General features: G+C 42.8%; 1 protein-coding gene, 1 long non-coding RNA gene and 1 pseudogene across 3 annotated transcripts in view; 2 read left to right on the forward strand and 1 right to left on the reverse strand.

Annotated features, from left to right (window-relative positions):
- SORD (sorbitol dehydrogenase) overlaps nucleotides 1-11868 on the reverse strand; it is a 34553-nt gene extending 22685 nt beyond the window's left edge. The window contains exon 1 of the mRNA XM_047075162.1: nucleotides 11683-11868. Coding sequence (XP_046931118.1) covers nucleotides 11683-11745 — 63 coding nt within the window. The 5' untranslated portion in view covers nucleotides 11746-11868. The remainder of the gene's footprint in view (nucleotides 1-11682) is intronic.
- A 46-nt stretch (nucleotides 11869-11914) lies between these two features.
- Nucleotides 11915-24492, forward strand: part of LOC124508631 (uncharacterized) — a 60545-nt gene continuing 47967 nt past the window's right edge. The window contains exon 1 of one of the 2 annotated variants that reach the window (XR_006961291.1): nucleotides 11915-12232. This is a non-coding gene — a long non-coding RNA (uncharacterized LOC124508631). The remainder of the gene's footprint in view (nucleotides 12233-24492) is intronic. The other variant, XR_006961292.1, reaches the window with a different exon arrangement.
- On the forward strand, nucleotides 13101-14650 carry LOC124508627 (heterogeneous nuclear ribonucleoprotein A3-like; annotated as a pseudogene).

Genomic DNA, 24492 nt, shown 5'->3' on the forward strand with positions numbered 1-24492 from the left:
AGGCAACTTCTCAAGAAACAAGAGATAAATCCACAGCATATTCTTCATATCCTTACCTCCAACCAGGCCAGCCCTGAATACCCATTTAGGGGTGGAGAGGGGTAAGAATCAAGCTCAAAGCCAACAGTTGGCCCTGAGTCACTAGAGATTACCACTGTAAACATATGCTGGAGGTTAACAGAGCTGACCAACTTTGGCCGTCCCACCCCCACAGAGCTGCAGTGACTTTCAGAGACACTAGAGGGCGCTGTGCTGACAGCCCGGTTTTTCCTTGGTAGCAGATCACACATTGTGGAGAACTTAAATACCTCTCCTTGCAAACCAACTTTTTTTTCCATTCTCATTCTTGCTGACTCTAACCACTCTTACAATTCAGCTTGACTCCTGACTCCCCTCTCTGCAGGAGACATGCCACAGAAGCACAAGACCATGTTAAGATCAGTCCCTAAGTCTGTAAATGTTATCCTAAGCATGGCTGCAGAGCTCGTGTTGTAGAAAGTTATCACAACGGGATCACTGAAAAAACTTTGCTTTTCGTTTGTGGTTCCTTGGTATGACGCTGGCCACAGTCCTCTGTTTACTTAATCTCCTTTTTCTGTCTCAGATTTCGGTGAAGATATTCTTTTGTTCACCCATTTCTTAGCCCGTCTGAGATCCCTCAACTTCCCCTTTTATCCTCATCGCCCTTCCATTCCCCCAAAGTTTTGTTATCATGCATATTCAAGCTTTCCTAAACAGTATGTCTTACCTTTCTGGGAGTAACAGTAAACAAAGGGATAAGGAGGAGTTAACTGTTTTTTCCAGCATTTTTCACAAATCAGAAATGCATCACAGACATCCTTCCATCCCCTCCAGGTCTCCTCCCACCTCCTGGAATAAGTCATGGAAGTACTTCATGAAGAACTCTGTGGGGGAGCGCCGGGGTGGCTCAGTTGCTTCAGCCTCCTTTGGCTCAGGTCATGATCTCACCGTTCATGAGTTCAAGCCCCATGTGGGGCTCTGTGCTGACAGCTCAGACCCTGGAGCCTGCCTCTCTCTCTCTCTGTCCCTTCCCCCACCCCCCGCACTCACACTGTGTGTGTGTGTGTGTCTCTCTCTCTCAAAAATAAATATTTAAAAATAGAAAAAAAAAAAAAAGAACTCTGTGGGAACATGGAATCCTCCCAGGTGTCTCTTGTATCCTAAATGCTATCTTGTATTTCCTAAATATACTTTCTTAAGTTAGCCTAAATATTTCTCTCCCAAATATATCCTCATAGCCCCTTATCTTCTACTTCCACCTGCACATCTGAGTTCATATACCCACAGTACATCTTGCTTGGGTTGCAGAAACGGCCTCGACATGAGGAGAAATCAAGGGAAGATGCCTTCTCTCTCCGGCAGCTGACCTGTGTGGAGCAGGGGTGAAGCACTCAGACTCTGGAACAACATGTCTGTGTGCAAACTGAGGCTCCCCTCCACCAGCTGCATGACCTCGGGGCAGTTACATAACCTCTTTGTGCCTTCAATTTCCTCCTCTGTATAATGAGGATATTCAGAAAATAGAGTGCCCGGCTCATAGTAAATAAGTTAGGTCTTATTACAAAAGAAATAGAATCAAAGTTATTTTTTTCTATAATTAATTCACAGTATGGTTGAACCAGCTCTGGACAGCCTTGTCCTTTTCCTTCTGAAAAGGGTTACTTCTTAAATTTGTTTTGGGGAGAAGTTGTTATTTCCCTTGTTTGTCACATCAGTATTAAGAGACTTGAACTGCTTTTCTTAAAAGGCTGGAATTTGGGAGAAAGTGATATAGGATTCCAGCCTAGTGTTTTAAGCCTGATTCTACCAGTTGTGGGAAGGTGTTGGCCAACCTCCCTGCCTTAGACTGAGGGCTTAGAGGCTGGCCTCACCCCAGGTCCTCAAAGCCCACGTTCGCCTCCCACCCCCATCTGTACCCAGACAACCTGTTGTCTGGCTGCCCTGCACAGAGCAGGAGAGAGCAGAAGACCTTATTTTGGCTTCCCTCCCTCCTCAATTTTCCTCTTCCCTTGAGCATGTTTTGAGCGTGGGAGGAAAATCCAAACATTTCCTAATTAGGCATTTTGTCATAAACGGCTTTGTTCTAGGGGCGCCTGGGTGGCTCAGTCAGTTAAGCAGCCAACTTCAGATCAGGTCATGAATTCACGGCTCATGAGTTCGAGCCCTGCGCCCGGCTCTGTGCTGCCAGCTCAGGGCCTGGAGCCTGCTTCAAATTCTGTATCTCCCTCTTTCTCTGCCCCTCCCCTGTTTGCGCTCTGTCTCTCAAAAATAAACATTAAAAAAAAAAAAAAAAAAGACTTTGTTCTAGCTGCATTAGGCCTGGCAAACTTGGGGTCAAAGTAGAAGGGTTGAACACTCTCCCAAAGTCCACTGAGCCACTCTCCGGCCCAAGCCCTCAGGGCTCCAACCAGCCTTCTTCTGCTAACAACCTTTATAAAATGCAAATCAATTTAAAGTGCCCAGTGGCCCTGTAAAATCCTAAACTCTCTATGTTCTGGCCACCATGTTCTCAGCAAGCCTCTGCAATTCCCAGCACACCCTTGCAGCAGAGCCTGCTTTGCATCCTGTCTCCCTCTCTCTCTGCCCCTCCCCAACTCTTGTACACATGGTCTCTCCAAAAATAAGCATTACAAAAATAATAAAAAACACTGAAAAAAATAACATTAAGCTGAATATCACTTCACAAAATCTGAACATTTTTCCTCCAGTAATTAGTGTTCTTAATGTCAATCTGATTGAGAAAACTGCCAGCTTTAACAGCCACACTAAAAGATCAAGTGGATGCCAATACTGTGAGTACATATTTCTCCTCCTTAATTTTTGTCATGCAATTTTGAAAGATAAATTTCCCCCCATACCCATAATTCTAGCTTTTCCCTTCAGAATAGGGCTACTTTTACTACCTCTCTTAGTAGTACTAGGACTTATTACATAAAATGTTCTGATCCTATTTGTGGTATTGTTGACTGCTCCTGCTGCTTGTAGGGGAATGTGTTAGCTTTGTGCTTCTGGACCTCCTGCAGACAAAGGCACTGTCCTTCCCTAGCGGTTGGCAGAGATGGCCGGATTTGCTGGATTTAATTTCCTGTTGTTTATTGGTTTGGGTCTTGTTTTATTGTTAAAATAAATATTAAAATATTAATAATATTTAATATTAAATTATGATATCATTTAATTTAATTTAAATAATATTGTTTAATAATATTAAAATAAATATTAATTAAAATATTAAAATAAGGGAAGAGGTATTTCTTTGGGCTATTTGCTATACCTGATTTTCCCTTTTTCAGAAGGAGTTTTAGACTATTTTCAGTGCCTCTGACTGATAAATCTAGCTCAGGTGTTAAAGGGTTAAGTAGCCAGCATTTCCCCACTCAGAGTAAACTCCCAGTGTAATCCAGCTGATACTTGAAGCCTATCAGGGCCCTTTAAAGTGATCTTATAGATAACTAGCCCTGTCAGCTGATGGCAAAAATAACCAGGGAAAAGACATTGTGCTCAGGACCACTAGAGGTGCCAGTGTTGATGCCCCCACATTAAATAATCCCCTTGTCCTTACCCACAAATCTTAACAGTAAAGTACATATGCAAGGATGGGATATTTTCAATGTGTTATATTACAGACATAGAATTATTTTACTTTAAAAATAATTATTACAGGGGTGCTGGGGTCAGTTAAGCAGTAGACTCTCAATTTTGGCTCATAATTTCACAGTGTGAGATTGAGCCCCGTATTGGGATCCCCACTGGGCATGCAGTGGGCTTAAAAGTCTCTCTCAAAAAAAAAAAAAAAAAAGAGTCTCTCTCTCTCTCCCTCTCCTCCTGTCCCACCTCATAAATAAATAAATAAATAGTAAGTAAATAAATAAAATTTGTACAGATTCAAATCAAATATTTTGATCTAGGGTATAACACATTTCCTCAAAGTGCAAAAACTCATCTTCATGGGGCCTGATTAATGTTTAATTAAGCTCCATGCTGGTACATTTCCTCTGCCCTTTATAATTAAACATCAACCCATCATTCTAAATTTTTTTTTTCAACGTTTTTTATTTATTTTTGGGACAGAGAGAGACAGAGCATGAACGGGGGAGGGGCAGAGAGAGAGGGAGACACAGAATTGGAAACAGGCTCCAGGCTCCGAGCCATCAGCCTAGAGCCTGACGCGGGGCTCGAACTCACGGACCGCGAGATCGTGACCTGGCTGAAGTCGGACGCTTTACCGACTGCGCCACCCAGGCGCCCCAACCCATCATTCTAAAATGACTATTTTCCCTTTAACTTGTTCTTTCCTCCAGAGGAAAATGTCATCCCAAAATTTATCTCTTTGGAATAAGAATTATTTTAGGCTGATTATTCTTAACAAACAGCTGAATAGGAAAATATCTGAAAACTATGTAAATTTTGTAAGAGATTTATGCTGACAAGGAAAATCTCCATTTGTAAGGGTGTCTCCCTCTCTGTTCCAGGAAAAGGATAACTATCTCTCTAGATAGTTTTCAAGGAAGAAGGCACAAATTTAAATTTGCATAACAACCTTACCCTTGTTTACTGTGCTTTTTCCTGAAACCTCCCATAACTGGTTTCCCTCACTCTAGGACCTTTTGTCTTTAGCTGGAAATGGTATTTAAGATGGTGGCTTAGGCCATTTCTGGAAATTATTCAGTTTTCCTGATATCTCCCATGCATATAGGAGGTACAGTTATAAAATTTGTTTACTGGGGCACCTGAGTGGCTCAGTTGGTTGAGCGTCTGACTTTGGCTCAGGTCATGATCTCACAGCTCACGGGTTCGAGCCCCTGGTCGGGCTCTGTGCTGACAGCCTGGAGCCTGCTTTGGATTCTGTTTGTCTCTCTCTCTGCCCCTAACCCCCTCGCATTCTGTCTCTGCCTCTCTCAAAAATAAATAATCATTAAAAAAATTTTTTTTAAAAACAACTTGTTTAGTTTTCTCTTGTTAGTCTGTCTTTTAGAGGCGCCTGGGTGACTTAGTTGGTTAGCATCTTGGCTTGCGGACTTTGGCTCAGGTCTTGATCCGTGAGCTCGAGTCCTGCATCAGATGCTCTGCAGTCAGCCCAGAGCCTGCTTTGGATCCGGCCTAACCTCTCTGCCCCTCCCCCACTCTCGTGTGTGTGTGTGTGTGTGTGTGTGTGTGTGTGTGTGTGTGTGTGCGCGCGCGCGCGCTTAAAAATGAATAAACTTAAAAATAATACATTTTAAAAAATCTGTCTTTTATTACAAGGGGTCTCGGCCAATAACCTAGAAGCACAGGAAGAAAATTACTTTTCCTCCCCTACATGGTAAAACCCACTGTTCAGCTTCCTGGATGTGGGGGCTGGGTTGTTCCATTCTCCCTGGCCAGATGCTGGTGCCTGAAATCTGGCAGAGCTGTCAGGAGTAAGGCAGATAAAGTGGACGCGAAGTGGACTACTCCTGATGCAATACGGACCTAGTACTACGTCTATTATTGATGCAACACCTACAGAAACTGATGGGAGAATTTACAAATATTTACAACATTTGACATTGCCGCAACATCAAAATGCAGCAATACAAGCATATCAGTTCATGGCTAAAAATATAAAATTGGTGCTTCATTCGGGATAGTTTGTGAAGCAATGCATGAAAGCACCCAGTGTATGCCTGGGATATAGTAGGCACTCAACATGCTCTCTCTTTGTTTCCCTTACCTTTCAAGTGAAACCTAGAGCATTAAAAAAAAAAAAAAAAAAGCCTCCCTCCTCCCCCCACCAAAAACAGCTTCTGTGGAAAAAACTAATCTGTTTTATATCTCAACTTCATGAACTAGTAACTCAAAGAGAATTCATTTCCCAATCACAAGCAACTTCTGGATTTCTCAAGACTGACCAGAGGGACACAAAGTAATTTGGTAAATACAGATGGATATAAGATTATCTCCTGGGCCCACATGTATTATAATTTGGCTAAAAATTGTCCACATAGCACAAAAAGAAAAAAAGATTGTCCGTGCATTTGTAGGTGTTGGTCTCATCTCTTTTTATGCTGAGATGTGTAGGGCATCTGATGCAGGACTCGAGCTCCATAAGGCTGGGTCTTTTACAGCACCATCCCACTGTAATGGTGCTGCCCCAAGGTGGGCCATTTTGGCATATGTGGGATTATTTTGAGCTGAAGGGAATTGAGATCCTTTGGGCTCAGGAGAAACGTTTGCCCCTCTCTTAACTACAAAGAACAATCTAAATTGGAGACTCTTGGGTGCCTGGGTGGCTCAGTTGGTTGAGCATCAGACTTTGGCTCAGATCATGATCTCAGGGTTCGTGGATTCGATCCCTGCTCTCTGCTGTCAATGAGGAGCATCCTCTGTCCCCCCTCTCTGCCCCTCCCCAGCTCGAGCTCTCTCAAAAATAAACATTAAAATAAATAAATAAATAAATAAATAAATAAATAAATAAATAAATAAATAAATAAATTAGAGGGTCTTTACAGAGTAAGGGCTATCTACTACCAGAGATAAACTTTATCTGAGTTATCTATCTATAGGGCAGGGCAAACATTTATTTACCAAACATTTACTTTTTCATTTTTCTGTGAATTACATTCATTCCCTTTGAAGTCCCAAGCCCCTATCCCCTTTCTCCTTGGTTCAGAATGACACATATACCTCATTTTGCCTGACTGTCTTTGGAGTTTCCATTGTCTGTATGGATTCTCTGGACACATGCTATTAAATTTTATTTTCTCCTGTTAATCTGTCTTGTGTCAGTTTGATTCTTAGTCCAGCTAGGACCTTTGAGGAGACAAGAATTCTTGCTCCCTGACATCATCTAGTCCCCACACACCCCAGAGATGAGAACTACTGTCATCCCCATTATACAGATGGGAAACTGAAGCAGAAAGTAATTTGGCAAGTCACACAACTATAAACAGCAGAGCTGGCACTAAATCCCACTCTGGGCCTCAACCTGGCTCGTGACCTTATTACTGTTTCCTTTTTAAGAGGACCTCAGTGAGCTGACACTTTTTGCTGACAGGCTGTTTGCCTCTTTATGCATCAGCTTGGCTGCCTCTCCCCTTGCTCCCTTCTCTATTTAAAATAGGGAGGGAAAAGTCAGTCTTTTTTTGTTACCTCACATTTTTGTTTTTCTCATAATAAATGAAAACCACCAGTCAGTGTATATGTGTGTGTGCCTGTGTCTGTGTGTGTGTGTGTGTGTGTTTAGGTACACATACTCTCTCTCTCTCTGATTTACCATGCAACTTACAAAATGCCTGGAGCCCAGGCATCATGGAGGCCTGAATCCCCAGGTCAGGGAAATCCCCAGGTCAGGGAGCACTGAAGCTGCCTTGGCCTTTCCCTTGCTGTGGTTGAGGTCATCACTAGCTACATAACAGGCAAGGAATTTAATTTTTCCTTCCCTGGGGCCACAGCATCAAGAAAGAAAAGGGAATCCAGCCTTCTCCATAAGCAGGAAAATGGCTAAGTGTTCTGTTTCCTTCCCAGCAGGTGGAAGATGGCAGGAGTTTTAAGTGGCCCAGGTTAAATTTCCCCCACAGAAGCCCAGCCATGGCTGCTGGCTGGTCTCTGGGCTGTCCTGAAGTGGGATGGCAGCACTGGGAAGGGTCAAGCCCTTGCCTCCTGCTTCAGAACCCTTCCAAATCCTGCTACAGATTTTAGAAATTGGCCTCCCCCCAGACAGCTCCCTTCACATGAGTTCCTGAGGCACAGCCCTTTCTATCAGTGGACCCTGAGCCTGGTCGGACAAAATGGCCACAGCTTGCTCTGCCCAGGAACTCTTGGATTTCATTTTGGTTCTCCCACAGAAAGAAAAACTGGTGTTCCCTCCCAAGGTGCCCCAGGACTGTTCCTCCTTGTTGCTTTCTGGTTTACTAACAGTACCAATCCCCAGTCCCAATCTACTTACGTATTCACCTTACAGAAGGGGGTGGAAGAGTAAAGATAGTCTATGGAAGTAGGGGAAGGGGGTCCTTCTCTGGAGGGAGTGGTGAGGGGCCAGGAAGGTCTGTGTTGCATTGCAGGTATCTGAGGCAGCATAGGCATCCCTGGTCAGTCTTCTCAGCTGACAACTTTCTGCCTTTTCACCTGAGTGTGAGGCTCTCTCCAGGGTAGTGTCCTCCATTTGCTGCTTTCTCACTCTACATGTCCTACTCAGCCTAGGCAAGTTCATCCAGCTACAATTTCCCACTAGGGTGCTACTTTGGGCAAGGCAATAATATTTTGTTGAGCAGGACAGTGCTATATTTGAGAATGAGGGAACTTCGGGTCCCCCTACTTCTCCACCATGTTGACTCCTCCAACAGGACAGTGCTGTTAACTCTATGAAGTCTGCCCCTCAGTTACTGTGACAAACCCTCTCCCCATTCCCAAATGCCTTGTGGGGAGGAGGTGAAGTACTGCCCAGTAGAGAAGCAAATGACTCCTGAACTTACATTTCCAGCCCAAAAAAAATCAACCCTGCACCCCCGATCCCTAAAACCAAGGTAATTTCTCAAAGACACCTTGATGTTGTGTACTAGAGACATCTTACACTCAAACCTGACCTCAATATTTTACTCTACTCTTTTGTCTAGTAAATGATCCCACCACATCCTACTCTCAAACAAACCTGAGGCCCTCATGAATCCACCCTGAACCATTTTAGTGTAACCACAGGCTACATTCTTTAGCCCATCATGCATTTTCTAGAGCCTTTAGGATATACCCACCCCAACTCATCCCTAATCAAGAGTAGATTCTAAGGCAAAGTTGATTAAAAAAAATTTTAATTAAAAATGATTTTTTTTTTTAATTTTACAGAGAACGAGTGCACATGAACAGGGGAGAGGGGTAGAGGGAGAGAAAGAATCTCAAGCAGGCTCCACACTCAGCACGTAGTCAGACATGGGGCTCCATCCCAGGACCTGGGATCCTGACCTGAGCTGAAATCAAAAGTCAGATGCTGGGGCACCTGAATGGCTCAGTTAAGTGTCCTTGGTTAAGTGTCCGACTTCAGCTCAGGTCATGATCTCATGGTCACGTGAGTTTGAACCCCATATTAAACTCTGTGCTGACAGCTCAGAGCCTGGAGCCTGCTTCAGATTTTGTGTCTCCCTTTCTCTGTGTCCTTCCCCCACCCACGCCATCTCTTTCTCAAAAATAAATAAACATTAAAAAAAATTAAAGAGGGGCGCCTGGGTGGCTCAGGTCATGATCTCGTGGTTCGTATGTTCAAGCCCCACATTCAGCTCTCTGCTGTAGATGTAGAGCCCCTTGGGATCCTGTCCCCCTTTCTCTCTGCCCCTCCCCCGCTTGGTCTCTGTCTCTCTCTCTCTCTCAAAAATAAATAAAAAAATTTTTTTAATTTTAAAGAAAAAAAGTAGGATGCTCAACCGACTGAGCCATCAGTCACTCCTAAGTTTTTAAAAAAATTATTTTTTTTTATAAAATCAATTTTAAGGTTGGCTTCCCGCTCCCTCCAATCTTCAAGGCTTTGTTCTAGACAGCCTTGACAGAAAGAGGCTGAGTTTAAGAGTTAAGGCAAAGCAGATCCTGGGGTTGCAATTCTAGTTCTGCTACTTATTAGGTCCAGGACTTAAAGCAGGCCCTGAGCAGATGGAGAATCAGGTCCTGTCCACCTCTCCAGCTTTACCACCCTCCAGTCAGTACATCACACTATTTGCAGGGCCGGTAAACAGAACCTGTAATCTTGTACTCCACATATCTTGGCACTTGCTCTTGCATTTATTTGCCTGAATGACTCCTACTCATCCTTCAAGAACCAGGTCAAGTAGCATCCATCCCCTCTGGGACCTCTCCCCTAGGTCCTAGGTTAAGGACCCCTCCCTGTGAGGTCTTTACTCCGTGCAGCCTCCAGCAAAGCCCTCACGTTGTCTTACTATTAATTTCATCTCGTGTTATAGCAATAAACACTAATAGTGTCACTTTAATTCAAGACCTTGGGTGAGACTCCACAGTGAGTGCAGAGAGCACTGGAATGGGAGTCAGCCTCTGAGCTCTCATCTGGGCAAGTCTGTCATCCTGGGGACAGTCTTTTTTTTTTTTTTTTTATGTTTATTTGTTTTTCAGAGAGCACAAATGGGAAGGGGCAGAGAGAGGGGGAGACACAGAATCCAAAGCAGCTTCTGGCTCTGAGCTGTCAGCAGAGCCTGACAAAGGGCTCTTACTCATGGACAAGAGATCATGACCTGAGCCGAAGTTGGATGCTTAACCAACTGAGCCACCCAGGCACTGCAGGAATCGCACTTCTCTTCAACTGAGAAAATAGGAGAATTGGCTCAGGGCAGGAGTCCTTGGTCTGGGGTCCACAAACCTCTAAAGGTCGATGGAGGGACTTAAAGGAAGTCCATAAAATCTCTGAACTTGCTGCTAAACTCAATCTATTTGCATTCTGTGAGGAGAGAGACCACAGATTCATAAGTAGTCAAGAACTGTTAATCTGGATAATCTCCTGAGTCTCTCCCATCTAGATTGGGTGCATAGTCTCTTGAGGAAGGAGGTGCCAGGGAGCAGTAGAGATGGCTGGCACCCGTCCCACACACCCACTGCCATCCCAGGCCCATCTGAGATGGACTTTGTCAAGGGACCCCTGGCATGACCACAGGGCTGATCCTGCAGCTCCCTTAACTTTGGCCCCCTGAGCCAGGGAGCAGAGGTAGAAGTATGGTGGACATACACTTAACGCTCTTAAAGAAACATGGGAGCCGGGGGGCGCCTGGGTGGCGCAGTCGGTTAAGCGTCCGACTTCAGCCAGGTCACGATCTCGCGGTCCGTGAGTTCGAGCCTCGCGTCAGGCTCTGGGCTGATGGCTCAGAGCCTGGAGCCTGTTTCCGATTCTGTGTCTCCCTCTCTCTCTGCCCCTCCCCCGTTCGTGCTCTGTCTCTCTCTGTCCCAAAAATAAATAAACGTTGAAAAAAAAATTAAAAAAAAAAAAAAAAGAAACATGGGAGCCGGATCAAAGAGGAAAATGGCTGTAAAGTGAACCAAATGGGGACTAAGGGAGGCAAGGAGGAAAGAACCTTTAGAGACATGGACACTATTCAGATACAGAAGTCTGGCACAGGCACAGGCAACACCACGAGTCCTGGTGATGGAGACCTGTGCTGGAAGGAAAAGGGACAGAAACTGGCACTTTCTGAGTCCCTAGTTAGTGCTGGGTACTCTTGTGATCATAATAATCCTGCAAAGGATGTGTAATCAGCCCCAGGCAAGAGCGATTAAATATGAGTTCCACATCTTTTAAATGTGGCCCTCCTTTCTGCCCTGCACTGTCTGCTCAGAGAAATTCAGAGCATATCCTACATCAGGCAGCCTCCTGGTACCTCTTTTTAAAAGTGCAATGATTAGAGACTAGACTGCGAATCTGCAGCTGGCAAAGGAGGGAGAAGGCTTCAATCCGTTTGCAACTTTTCTAGGCTCTGGCCACGTGCCGGCCACGGGGCTGGATTCCGGGAGGCACTCGACAAGAACCTTCCTCTTAGCACCTTACAAACCAGCCATCCCCTCCCCCCAACATGGTAACCAGCTCTGATCTGGGCGGCCAGGGCACAGAGGTGCAGGCCCAGCGCAGCGCTGGAACTGGCGAGCTGGGACGGCGGCTTGGCCGAGTTCGGAGGCCAGCAGGGCAGGGTCCGGCTAGGCTTCCCACTCCCCTTCCCGTTTTACCAGGCGCAGGTCTCCGGGTCCGTGCACCACCAGAGAGAGGTTCTCGGGCTTGGCCGCCGCCATGTCGCTGTCTCCCTCCCGGGGCGAGGCTGCAATCTGCAGGACGCGTGGTGATTCTGGTGACAGCCCCGCGAGGGTTGGGGGTAAGGGTTGGGAGGCCCTGGTTGTCAGAAAAGGCGCACGCCCGGCCGGGGCGGGGCTTCCTCGTCTCTGACAACCTGGGCGGGGCTAGCGTGGGGGGGGCGGGGTCTTCCTGCTTCCCTCAGGCACTACCCCGGGGCGCTGGGGGAGGGGGGCCTAAGGAGGGGCCAGAGGAGGGGGTAGGGGAGAGGCGAAGCCGGTCCTCCACAGTCGTCTGCAGGCGCTGCTGTTTATGTCGGCGTCATATCCAAGGGAACATTGCTGTCCTGAAAGTAACCTGCAGAGGCGTCAGCCACCTGACCAATGTCCTCAGACTTGAGCTGCAGAAGAAGGGGGTTCTGCAATGTGGAGCAGATTCTGAAGGCTAGCACTGAGATTCTGATAAGGTGTGTCTCCGTCTTACCTAGAGGTGAGGCCTGGGGGTCTGTATTTGTATTAGCATTGGAAATCTTGAAGCTGCAGATAGGGCACGGTCTACACTTTGAGAAACAGGAACTACACTGATGCAACCTTCATGTGGGCCCTGTATCCCCAGCACCCAGCAAAGTGCCCGGTACAAATAAGAATGAACGAATGCGTCAGTCGGTACAAGTAAGAATGAACCAATGGCTCAGTCGGTTAAGCGTCCCACTTCGGCTCAGGTCATGATCTTACGGTTCATGAGTTTGAGCCCTGCCTCGGGCTCTGGGCTGACAGCTCAGAGCCTGGAGCCCGCTTCAGATTCTATGTCTTCCTCTGTCTGCCCCTCCGCTGCTTGCACTCTGTCTCTCGCATTGTCTCAAAAATAAATAAACATTAAAAAAAAATGAATGAATGAATGAATTGACATACCATCTCATGGGCTCCATGCATCAGAGTGAATAAGCCATGAAATGGAATCTGCAAACCCTTTTTCTCTTAACTGGCTCTGCTTCTTGTAATAGAAACCGGACTTCTGCGTGCATTCTTCCTTCAGGCTTCTTTTTCCTCAGAAACAATGAAAGTTTACTCCAAGGGGAGAGCTGCCCTCAGGCCTAGCTTAAGTCCGTAAAGGCCCTTCCCTCCTTTGAGAGTAGTGTTCAGGATTTCATTCCCTACAGCCTCTCCCCACACCCAGACATTCTGCTGGATCATTTTATCCCCCCTGGGAGACTTTCCCCAGCACACAGCCCTTGGAGATAACCCTGTGGCACTCACTGCACTCTCCACAGATGGGTCACAACCTGTACTTTCCTTCCCCAACCTGTAATCATCCCTTCCCCAAATGCTCTGGAAGGTCACTGAGGGCAAGGCTTCACTTCTTAAAAAAAAAAAAAAAAAAAAAGTCTAGCCCATATTGAGCTCCAGTTGGAAGAGGCGAGTCCGGTCTCAAAATGGAGGTAAAACCACCGCCTGGTTGCCCCCAGCCGGACTCTGTCTCCCCGACGCGGGGCGGGGGGCATGATCCAAAGGAAACAGAGCAGTTGAGAAAACTGTTTATTGGTGGTTTGAGCTTTGAAACTACAAATGATAGTTTATGAGAACGTTTTGAAAAATGGGACACACAGATTGTGTGGTGATGAGAGACCCCCAAACAAAAGGTTCCAGGGGTTTTGGTTTTGTGACTTACTCTTGCGTGGAAGAGGTGGATGCAGCCATGTGTGCTCGACCACACAAGGGTGATGGACGTGTAGTGGAACCAAAGAGAGCTGTTTCTGGAGAGGATTCTGCAAAGCCTGGTGCCCATCTAACTATGCAGAAAAATTTCCTTGGTGGTATTAAAGAAGATACAGAAGAATACAATTTGAGACTGCTTTGAAACGTATGGCAAGATGGAAACCATAGAAGTTATGGAGGACAGGCAGAGTGGAAAAAAGAGAGGATTTGCTTTCATAACTTTTGATGATCATGATACTGTTAATAAAATTGTTCAGAAATACCATCACTATTAATGGGCGTAATTGTGAAGTGGAAAAGGCCCTTTCCAAACAAGAAATGCAGTCTGCTGGATCACAAAGAGGTCATGGAGGTGGATCTGGCAACTTTATGGGTCGCGGAGGAAACTTTGGTGGAAGAGGAGGCTACGGTGGAGGTGGTGGCAGCAGAGGTAGATATGGAGGAGGTGATGGTGGATATAATGGATTTGGAGGTGATGGTGGCAACTGTGGTGGTGGTCCTGGTTATAGTAGCAGAGGAGGCTATGGTGGTGGTGGACCAGGATATGGAAACCAAGGCGGTGGGTACGGTGGTGGTGGTGGAGGATATGATGGTTACAATGAAGGAGGAAATTTTGGAGGTGGTAACTATGGTGGCCGTGGGAACTATAATGATTTTGGAAATTATAGTGGACAACAGCAACCAAGCTGAGGACCCATGAAAGGGGGCAGTTTTGGTGGAAGAAGCTCGGGCAGTCCCTATGGTGGTGGTTATGGATCTGGTAGTGGAAGTGGTGGATATGGTAGCAGGAGGTTCTAAAAATGTTCAGAAGAAAAGGGCTACAGTTCTTAGCAGGAGAGCGAGCAAGGTGTTGTCAGGAAAGCTGACAGGTTACTTTGAGACAGTCGTCCCCAGTGCATTAGAGGAACTGCAAAAATCTGTCACAGAAGGAACGATGCTCCATAATCAGAAAAGTTCCTGCAGCTTAAACAGGAACCCCTTCTTGTTCAGGACTGTCATAGCCACAGTTGGCAAAAAGTGCAGCTATTGATGAAGGCAATGTAGTGTCAATTAGATGTGCATTCCTGAGGTCTTTTATCTGTTGTAGCTTTTTCTTTTTCTTTTCATTACATCAGGTATATTGTCCTGTAAATTGTGGTTAGTGGTACCAGGAATAAAAAATGAAGGAATTTTTAACTTTTCAAAAACAAAAATCTATTAAGTGTCTTACTTTTTTAAAAATTTTTAAATAGCTTTATTGAAGTATAATTGACATACTGTAAATAGCCAATATTTAAAGTACATACTACAGTAAGTTTTGATATATGTATACATCATGAAGCCATCACCATATTCAAGATAATGAGCATAATGTATCCCCCTCAAAAGTCCTCTCCCCATCCTAAGCAACCATTGTTCTTCTTTCTTCACTACAGATTAGTTTGCATTTTCTAGAATTTTATATAAATAGTATAAAAAGTGGGTATTTTTTAGCCTTTTTTTTTTAATGTTTCTTTATTTTTGAGAGGTGGGGGAGGGGTAGAGACAGCAGGGCCACAGAGGATCCCAAGCGAGCTCTGTGCTGACAGCAGCAAGCCCAACACAGGACTCCATCTCACAAACCATGAGATCATGACCCGAGTTGAAGTCACTCAACTGACTGAGCTACCCAGGCACCCCAAGCTTTTTAGACTTATCACAATTGTTTTGAGATTCATCCAAGTTGTTGGATATATCCAAGTAGCATATATCAATAGTTCATTCCTTTTTATTGGTGATGTGCCACAATGTGTTTATCCATTTACATACTGATGGACATTTGGGTTGTTTCTAGTTTTTTATGATTACAAATATGGTTCCTATGAACATTCATGTACAAGTTTTGATACGGACATATGCTTTCATTTCTTCTAGGTTATCAGGTCGTTGTTACTCTATGATTAGCCATTTGAGGAACGTCTAAACTGTTTTCCAAAGTGATTGAACCACTTTAATTCCCAGCAGCTGTGCAACTGGAGCTGGGAGTCCCAGTTTTTCCAAATCCTCACCAACAGTTGGTGTAGTCAGTTTCTAAAAAATTTTAGATGTTCTAATAGGTGTGTAGTGCATCTCATTGTTTTTTTTTTAATTGAAGTATAATTAGCATAACATAGTGTTATATTAGTTTCAAGTGTATAGTATAATAATTCAATGATTCTATACATTTCTCAGTGCTCATCACAATAAATGTACTCTTAATCCCCTTCACCTATTTCACCCATCCCCTCCTCCACCTCCCCTCTGGCAACTACTGATTTGTTCTCTATATTTAAGAGTGGGTTTTTTTTAAATCTCTTTTCTTAAAGTCCACCATAAGAGTGAAACCATATGGTATTTGTCTTTGACTGACTTCTTTCACTTAGCATTATACCCTCTAGGCCCATCCATGTGGTTCCAAATGGCAAGATCTCTTTCTTTTTTATGACTGAGTAATATCCATTGTGTGTATATATTTCATATATATATATATATGCCACTTCTTTATCCATTCATCTGTTGATGGACATTTGGGTTGCTTCCATAATTTAATTTAGCTTTTGTAAATAATGCTGCAATAAACATAGGGGTGCCTATATCTTCTCAAATTAATGTTTTTGTTTTCTTTGGATAAGTACCCAGTAGTGGGATTATTGGATCATATGATAATTCTATTTTTAAAATTTTTGAGGAACTTCCATACTGTTTACCACAGTGGCTACACTAACTTGTATTCCCACCAACTGTGCCTGAGGGTTCTTTTTCTGTACATCCTCAGCAATTGTATTTTCCTCCAGAATTCTTGCCAAGACCTCATTTTAAAAAACAGAATCTGGTAAAATGTTTTGGACAGTGTAGGAGCTCAAAAAAAAAAAAAAAAAAAAAGATTTGATGATAAATGTAGACCAATCTCTGGAACCCCAATAATGATAAAAATGGAAGTATGTGTCAGGGTTGGGGGGGGGGATGGGTAAGGTGTGGCAAAACAATGGGATGGATTTTTGCAAGGGACTGGTAGAGTCACGTTCATTGCTTTGAGACCTATCCCATAAGGCTAGGCTATACTTGACCAGTCCCTCCAGCACTTCCTGCACACAGCTTCTAAGCAGGCTTTGCTTGGAGAGACAGACTAACTCAGGGTTACCTGACTTCACTCGTGAAGCTGAACTTTAAACTAAGCTTTCTCTTCTTGGCTTGTGGAGTTCCTTCAGTCTCCCAAACATGGCTCTCCAGTGGGTGAAGCTGACAATGGAGAAAGCCCTAATGGTTTAATAGCTGAGAGCCACTTGAAGTAGACTCTTACTGACTTTTAAATTAAGTAAACAGAATACCAGAACCAAGGCAGAGGTCTGACAGTAAAATATGACACAATGACCACACTTTGGAGAGGTATTTGTTTTCTTATGAGCAATAACACTTTGCAACTGTCTTGAAGGTTATTGCCTGGAGGTAAAGAGATTTGGAAAGGCAGGAGACAAATTTAGAAATATATTCTAAGACTAAGGCTCTCTATAGAAAACATAAAACAGTGAGTTGATAAAGATTCTTAAGAAACTGGCATTTTTAAAGTAAAAAAGCAAGTTGTTATTATGGCATTTAAACAATTTGGTGTGACATTTCTACATAATTTCCTAACAGAGACTAGCATTCATGATGGTAAGCAATAGACTTTTCTAGGCATTTTAGTGAATAGGGATAAAGTGCTGGCTTTGCCTTTGCTGGTGGCCTGCTTGGCACAGCTTCTCTGGGTCTCTGCCTAACTTTCCCAAACACTTTGAGGGACTCTCTCCCCTGAATACAACTACAACAAGTTGTTGATAAATTTCTGCCATGAAAACCTATTTAGAATTCTAAAACGAAATCATAGGATGCATATCCTCCAGGATTGCATATTTAGAAAAAGGGAGACTTTAGTCCAGGCAGCATCTATTCTATCAAAAATACTGGGTTACTTCAGGTGTAGATAATGCAATATACTAACAAGAAAAATCTGTGTGCCATTGGACTTTAGTTTTCGGAAGGTCAGAACAGTTGTAAAATTCTGATTTCCCGATTTCTCCATTTGGTCAACTATTCAGTTACTCAAACCTGGTTATTTACAACAAAAGAAAGAATAACAAAAACAAAACAAAACAAAAGAAAGAGACAAGAAAGAAGGAAAGGAAGGAAGGAAGGAAGGAAGGAAGGAAGGAAGGAAGGAAGGAAGGAAAACATGAAATATCTTGCAGACCTTGGAAATAAGGTTACCAATGAGAGCTAAACTAGTAAAATCCATATGCAATGAATAATATTAATGAGCTTCCCTGAGGAACTAGTAACATACCTGCCATTAACAAATTTCGGGGAAGATTAGGAAAAGAAGGAGAGCAGGAATTTTAGTCTAGAACTATCCAGGGGAGAGAGGTGCTTGGTGATAGTGGTGGCAATGTTGCTGGCACAGAAGAGTGGAAGCAAGGGGACCCGCTAAAGGTTACTGCTACATGCCAGCTGAGGATGGTGACTGAGATAAATCTTGGAAGTGGAGATGGAGTGAAGCAGGTAGGTCCAAGATTTATTTTGGAGCTAGGCAAGGGACTTGGTAAGGATTGGTTTATAGGAGTTGAGGAGAAGGTAGCTAGAAGATTTACTCTCAGATTTCTGACATGATTACTGGATGGATGAAGGCTATTATCTGATATGGGCAGTACTGAGGGAGGAGGAACAGATTTGGGGGAAAGATCAGGCAGGTAATTTTGGGTAGGCTAAGTTTGAGATATCTGTGAGACATCTAGGAGAAATAAACCAGGTCTGGGAAAGTCTCGGTTTGAAAAGTCTATACTAAACTTGGAAACCATTGGTAATAGACTGTATTTAAAGGAATAAAAGAGAAGGAGGTAATGTGGGGAGAGTATAGAATGAAAAAAGATACACTTCAGGTCCAAACATTCAGCATCCAACAATGAGGGAGCAGGAAAAGGAAAAACGAACCAGCAAAGAATCCTGAGAATAAGGAGAATCATATTAGGGAAAGGCAGTGTTTTAAGAAGGAAGCAGCCAGCTGTTAAATACCAATGAGAGGTCAAGATGGAAATCAAAAAGTATGGAGTTAGTGGAGTTAGCCATAAGGAGATCATGGGTGTTCATGGCAAAGTGTTTTGGTATGAAGATAGGAGCAGGAGCCACACTGGTTTGGGATCATTCATATATTCATTTAGTAAACACATAGTAAGTAATTTATAACATGTCAGGTATAAAATATTGGGGATACAATAAACAAGACAGAAACAATCCCCATTCAGGGAGGGGAATCCATTAAATAAATGACCACAGAAGTATTGATTCTATCATACTTAAAGTAAGGGCTATGAAGAAAAAGGAAAGGATACCATGAAAATGTATAACAGAAAAACCCAGTCCAGCTTGAAAGCAAGGGAAGATTGCCCCCAAGGAAGTGATGTATTAGCTGTAATTGAAAGACTTAGGTAGTCACAAGAGTGAGGCAAAGGAGAGAGAGGGTGTGTTCCAGGCAACACACACATAGAGTCCTAGAGGGGGAAGAGGTCACTGTTGAAAGTCAGCAGTGTGGCAGGGCCACGGTGAGCAAGGGGACCCAACCCAGGGGTGTACATAGGTCTTCCAGTATTTTAAGTTGCTGAAATGCAGGAGTACAAGAAGAAATGTGTCAAGAATAAAGATCTTAGGGGGAAAGCTGGAAAATCACACTGCTTGAAGGTGAGGAGTTCCTTCTGAGGTACAAAGTCCATTTTTGTAACAAGGACAGGGAGTGTAGCTGGGAGCATAGAACCTCCCAGAATTAGTTTGATTCTGAGAATCAGAGAAGATAGAGTTGAATAGGGAATCCTATTGACAAGTCTTACTTGCAGGAGACAATGGGGAGGAGCTGGCAGACGCTGTTATAAACAACCTGAAAGCTGTCTGTCTGTGGCTGGGAGAAGTAGGAGCTAAAAGAGTTCTTATAGGGGTACCTGGGTGGTTCAGTCCATTGAGTATCCAACTCTTGATTTCAGCTCAGGTCATGATCCCAGGGTCGTGGGATCGAGCCCTGTGTAGGGATTTTCTTGGGATTCTCTCTCTCTCAACCTCTGCCCCTCTCTCCCACTCACACACTCTCTCTCTCAAAAAAAAAGGAAAAGAAAAAGAAAAAGCTCTTACAGACAACCTGGGTTATTGAGGAATTTCCCATTAGCCTTGTCCTCTTCTCTTCATGTCATATCTATAAATAGCTGGTCCAAAGTGGTTCACTTCATTCATTAGTTATCAATAAAGTTCCACAATAGGAACTGTATAAACATGATAAAGGAATAAAGGGAAGTGAAAAGAAATAAAGAATATTCACCAGAAAAAAAATATTGCTGAGGAACAAATGAAAGTTTTGATAGAACAGTTTGCCATAAAACTGAAGAGGGCATCCAATGTGGAGACACTCCACTTGGAGGTAAGGTGGGGGGAGGGGGCAAAGTAGAGGTGGGGGAAGGGCAACACAGGTACAGAACCTGAATGGGATGAGAAGGGCATCTTCACAAGGAAGTGGTATTAACATGGGGTGTCAAAGCCCTAAAAGGGTGAGGAAGAGAACACATGTGTTTAGCACAGCTCAGTGTGAGGTGAGGGAGACTGGGGATGATAAAGAGGATGACTATAGCTAAAGGCTAGTGTTGGGTATAGGAGCCTGAATATGTTGGGGACAGCATTTGCTCAGGTGAGGAGGGAGCCACAGAGATAAGAGATTGGTACACAGTGAGGGATTGAAAAAATAAGTACTACATTAAGGATGATGGGAGCAAGGTTTCTCACTATTGGAGAAGAGAGGTATACATATGGAAGGAAAAAAACAGAATGAACCCCGTGTGATGTTAGATAAAATTGGAGGGATCAGTGTGAGCTCATGATTTGCAATAGACAGAAATAAATAGAAGTATAAATATATGTGTGTACACACACACACATAATTCTCCATAGCTCTGTCTACAGAAAGAGCTTGGGTTGGGAACAGTGACACCTGATAGCAAAGAGTATATCTAGCACCCAAATCTTGGTTACCATACTTGAAGAAATGACTTAATCTAGGGCTGGAACAAGAAAAGTACAAGATGAACCTGGAACATCTTGTTGTGCCAGAAAGTAAGGAAATATTCCATGAATGATGGGACATATCAAAGGACACAGAAGCCAGCTTGAATTAACTACTACTGAACAAATCACAGGAAATTTGAGCATAAAAATAAATTATAATAATAACATATCATAACCCATTGAGTAAAATAAGAACAGTGAGTCCATACTGACAAAAATCAATTAATAAATTGAAAGTTTGACAAAATATGTGTAGTTACATAACCCAAAGTACCTCCCTACAAAATATCTATTACATAGGGGAAAAGAGTAACTTTACAGTGGAGAAGCATGGTTATACCACCTTAATCAAGTGATCAGAATTACTATCATTATCAATGAGACATACTGAAATCATGTACCACTTGAAAGGATGTGATGAGAAGAAAACAGTTGAGATATTCATGCAAAAAAAATGCATAAGCTGAATCTAATCATGAGAAAATATTAGACAAGCTCAATTTGAGGAATATCCTGCAATAATTTTTCTGTAATCTTTATTTTTTTTTTTTAATTTTTTTTTCAACGTTTATTTATTTTTGGGACAGAGAGAGACAGAGCATGAACGGGGGAGGGGCAGAGAGAGAGGGAGACACAGAATCGGAAACAGGCTCCAGGCTCTGAGCCATCAGCCCAGAGCCCGACGTGGGGCTCGAACTCACGGACCGCGAGATCGTGACCTGGCTGAAGTCTGATGCTTAACCGACTGCGCCACCCAGGCGCCCCTTTCTGTAATCTTTAAATGAGTCATTGTCATGGGAATCAAAGAAAGCCTGAAGAAATGTTTCAGATTGAAGGAAACTAAAAAGACAAGACAACTAAATCCAACACATGATTCTGAATTGTATCCATTTGCATAAAGGACATTATTAGGTCAATTGGTAAAAATTTACCAGGGTCTGAAGATTATCTGATAGTAATACCATGTATCACTGAGTTTGTTAATTTCATGAGTTTGATGGGGCAAAATGTTAACAATTGGGTTAGGAAATAAAGTTCTTTGTTTTTTTTTTTTTTTATTTAAAAAAAAATTTTTTTTTAACGTGTATTTATTTTTGAGACAGAGAGAGACAGAGCATGAACGGGGGAGGGTCAGAGAGAGGGAGACACAGAATCTGAAACAGGCTCCAGGCTCCAAGCTGTCAGCACAGAGCCCGACGCGGGGCCCGAACTCTCGGACGGCGAGATCATGACCTGAGCCGAAGTCGGCCGCTTAACCGACTGAGCCACCCAGGCGCCCCGGAAATAAAGTTCTTTGTATTGGATGGGAATGCAAGCTGGTGCAGCCACTCTGGAAAACAGTATGGAGGTTCCTCAAAAAACTAAAAATAGAACTACCCTATGACCCAGCAGTTGCACTACTAGGCATTTATCCAAGGGATACAGGTATGCTGTTTCGAAGGGACACATACACCCCCATGTTTATAGCAGCATTATCAACAATAGCCAAAGTATGGAAAGAGCCCAAATGTCCATCAATGGATGAATGGATAAAGAAGATGTGGTATATATATGATGGAGTATTACTCAGCGATCAAAAAGAATGAAATCTTGCCAGTTGCAACTACGTGGATGGAACTGGTGGGTATTATGCTAAGTGAAATCAGTCAGAGAAAGACAAAAATCGTATGACTTCACTCATATGAGGACTCTAAGAGACAAAACAGATGAACATAAGAGAAAGGAAGCAAAAATAATATAAAAACAGGGAGGGGGACAAAACATAAGGAACTCATAAATATGGAGAAAAAAATGAGAGTTACTGAAAGGGTGGTGGGAGGGGGGATGGGCTAAATGGATATGGGTCACTAAGGAATCTACTCCTGAAATCATTGTTGCACTATATGCTAACTAATTTGGATATAAATTTTAAAAAATAAAAATAAAACAAGTTAAAAAAAAACAATGAAATAACATAGGATGCTAAATAGCCACATGCTCAGGATTAGAAATAGAGTGTAATACATGGGATGTTCATAAAATTTTAGGGATGAATGAAAATTTAAACATTTTGAGCATGGAGAAATGGCCCAGTATTATTTGCCTAATGTTTATATAGTATGTAAACATACTGGAAGAAACTTACAAAACTAAATGGTGTATATTCAAAACATTATTTTGTGTAATAAAAATTTTCAAAGAAAAAAGTTCTTTGTAGTGGACTTGCAACTCTTCTATAAATAAAATTTACAAAATTAATATGTATGAAAGAAAATTCAATAATTTTGAATTTGTATTTGTGTTGTATTTGCCTTTGTAAGACAATAGCATAAAGCAGAGATGAAAAAGAGAAGCAATAGTGAAATATTAGAAAGAAATGAGGGGCACCTGGGTGGCTCAGTCAGTTAAGTGTCCGACTTTGGCTCAGGTCATGATCTCACAGTTCATGGGTTCGAGTCCCATGTCAGGCTCTGTGCTGACACCTCAGAGCCTGGAGCCTGCTTCAGATTCTGTGTCTCTTTCTCTCTCAAAAAAATGAATAAATGATAAAAATATTAAAAAAGAAAGAAAGAAATGAAATGTGAGCTGGAAGACCTCAGGAAGGAAAGTGGAATAAAACAAAATCATCCAAAAAAAAAAAACATGAAAGCAAAACTGGAAGTATCTCAAAGGAGTAGGCACTGCTAAAACCAGTTAAGAGACATAGAGGACAAGATTGAGGAAAGTGAGCAAAATGAAATGGAAACAAACAAGTTTAAAAGGATTAGAGAAAAAATGATAGATATGGAAGATAGGCAAAAGAGATCCAATATTTGCATAATAGATTTCCTGATGAAGATATCCAAAATAATAGGATAAAAAATAATTTCAATATATAATTCAAGAGAAGTTTCCAAAAATTAAAGAATAATTGAATCTCCCAACTGAAAGTTCATACAATGTGCAAGGAAATATTAATGTGGAATCTGAGAAAAGGTTACTTGATTACCAAGATAAATAAAGAATCCTTTGGGGAGCTAGGCAAATAATCAAGTCACTTAGAAGGGTGGAAAAATTCAGGCTTAGCTTAGACTTCTCCATAGCAACATTCATTGCTAGAAACAATACCTAAGAAGTCCTCAAGGAAAGTGTCACCCATATATTTTATACACAAACTGTGGTTTATGTAAGAAGGCACAGTGAGACATATTTGAATATGCAAGTGCTCAAATATTGTTTCCATGAGCCTTCCTTGAAGCAACTACTAGAAAATAAACTTAAGCCAACCATGTGATGAATGAAAAACCTATGCCAAAAAAGAGAAGAGCTATTGACGGCAGGATAAGGAGAAGAAAAATATACTAATTTCAATATTTGTTCATATTAGGGGATTGATAAGTAATGCCTAAGTAGTGAGAGTTAGGTATATGAGTTACACACTAAAACAAAAGTGTAAGCCTTCTAATTTCTCAGAAAAAATAAAAACAAATGCATGTTACATTTCGAGAGTTTTCAAAGAATCTGTAAAGAAATAGAAGACATCACATAAAATAATGTGAGAATTGGGGCGCCTGGGTGGCGCAGTCGGTTAAGCGTCCGACTTCAGCCAGGTCACGATCTCGCGGTCGGTGAGTTCGAGCCCCGAGTCAGGCTCTGGGCTGATGGCTCAGAGCCTGGAGCCTGTTTCCGATTCTTTGTCTCCCTCTCTCTCTGCCCCTCCCCCGTTCATGCTCTGTCTCTCTCTGTCCCAAAAAATAAAATAAAAAACGTTGAAAAAAAAAATTAAAAAAAAATAATAATAATGTGAGAACTAAGATCAAATATACATCAGTTTGATAAGTATAAGTAGGCCAAACTAATTTATTTATTTTTTTTTTTTAACGTTTATTTATTTTTGGGACAGAGAGAGACAGAGCATGAACGGGGGAGGGGCAGAGAGAGAGGGAGACACAGAATCAGAAACAGGCTCCAGGCTCTGAGCCATCAGCCCAGAGCCCGACGCGGGGC

This window comes from Lynx rufus, unplaced genomic scaffold (assembly GCF_022079265.1).
Source record: "Lynx rufus isolate CCGP_SWC_20201006 ecotype Redwood Valley unplaced genomic scaffold, mLynRuf1.p SCAF_13, whole genome shotgun sequence".
NCBI lineage: Eukaryota > Metazoa > Chordata > Mammalia > Carnivora > Felidae > Lynx > Lynx rufus.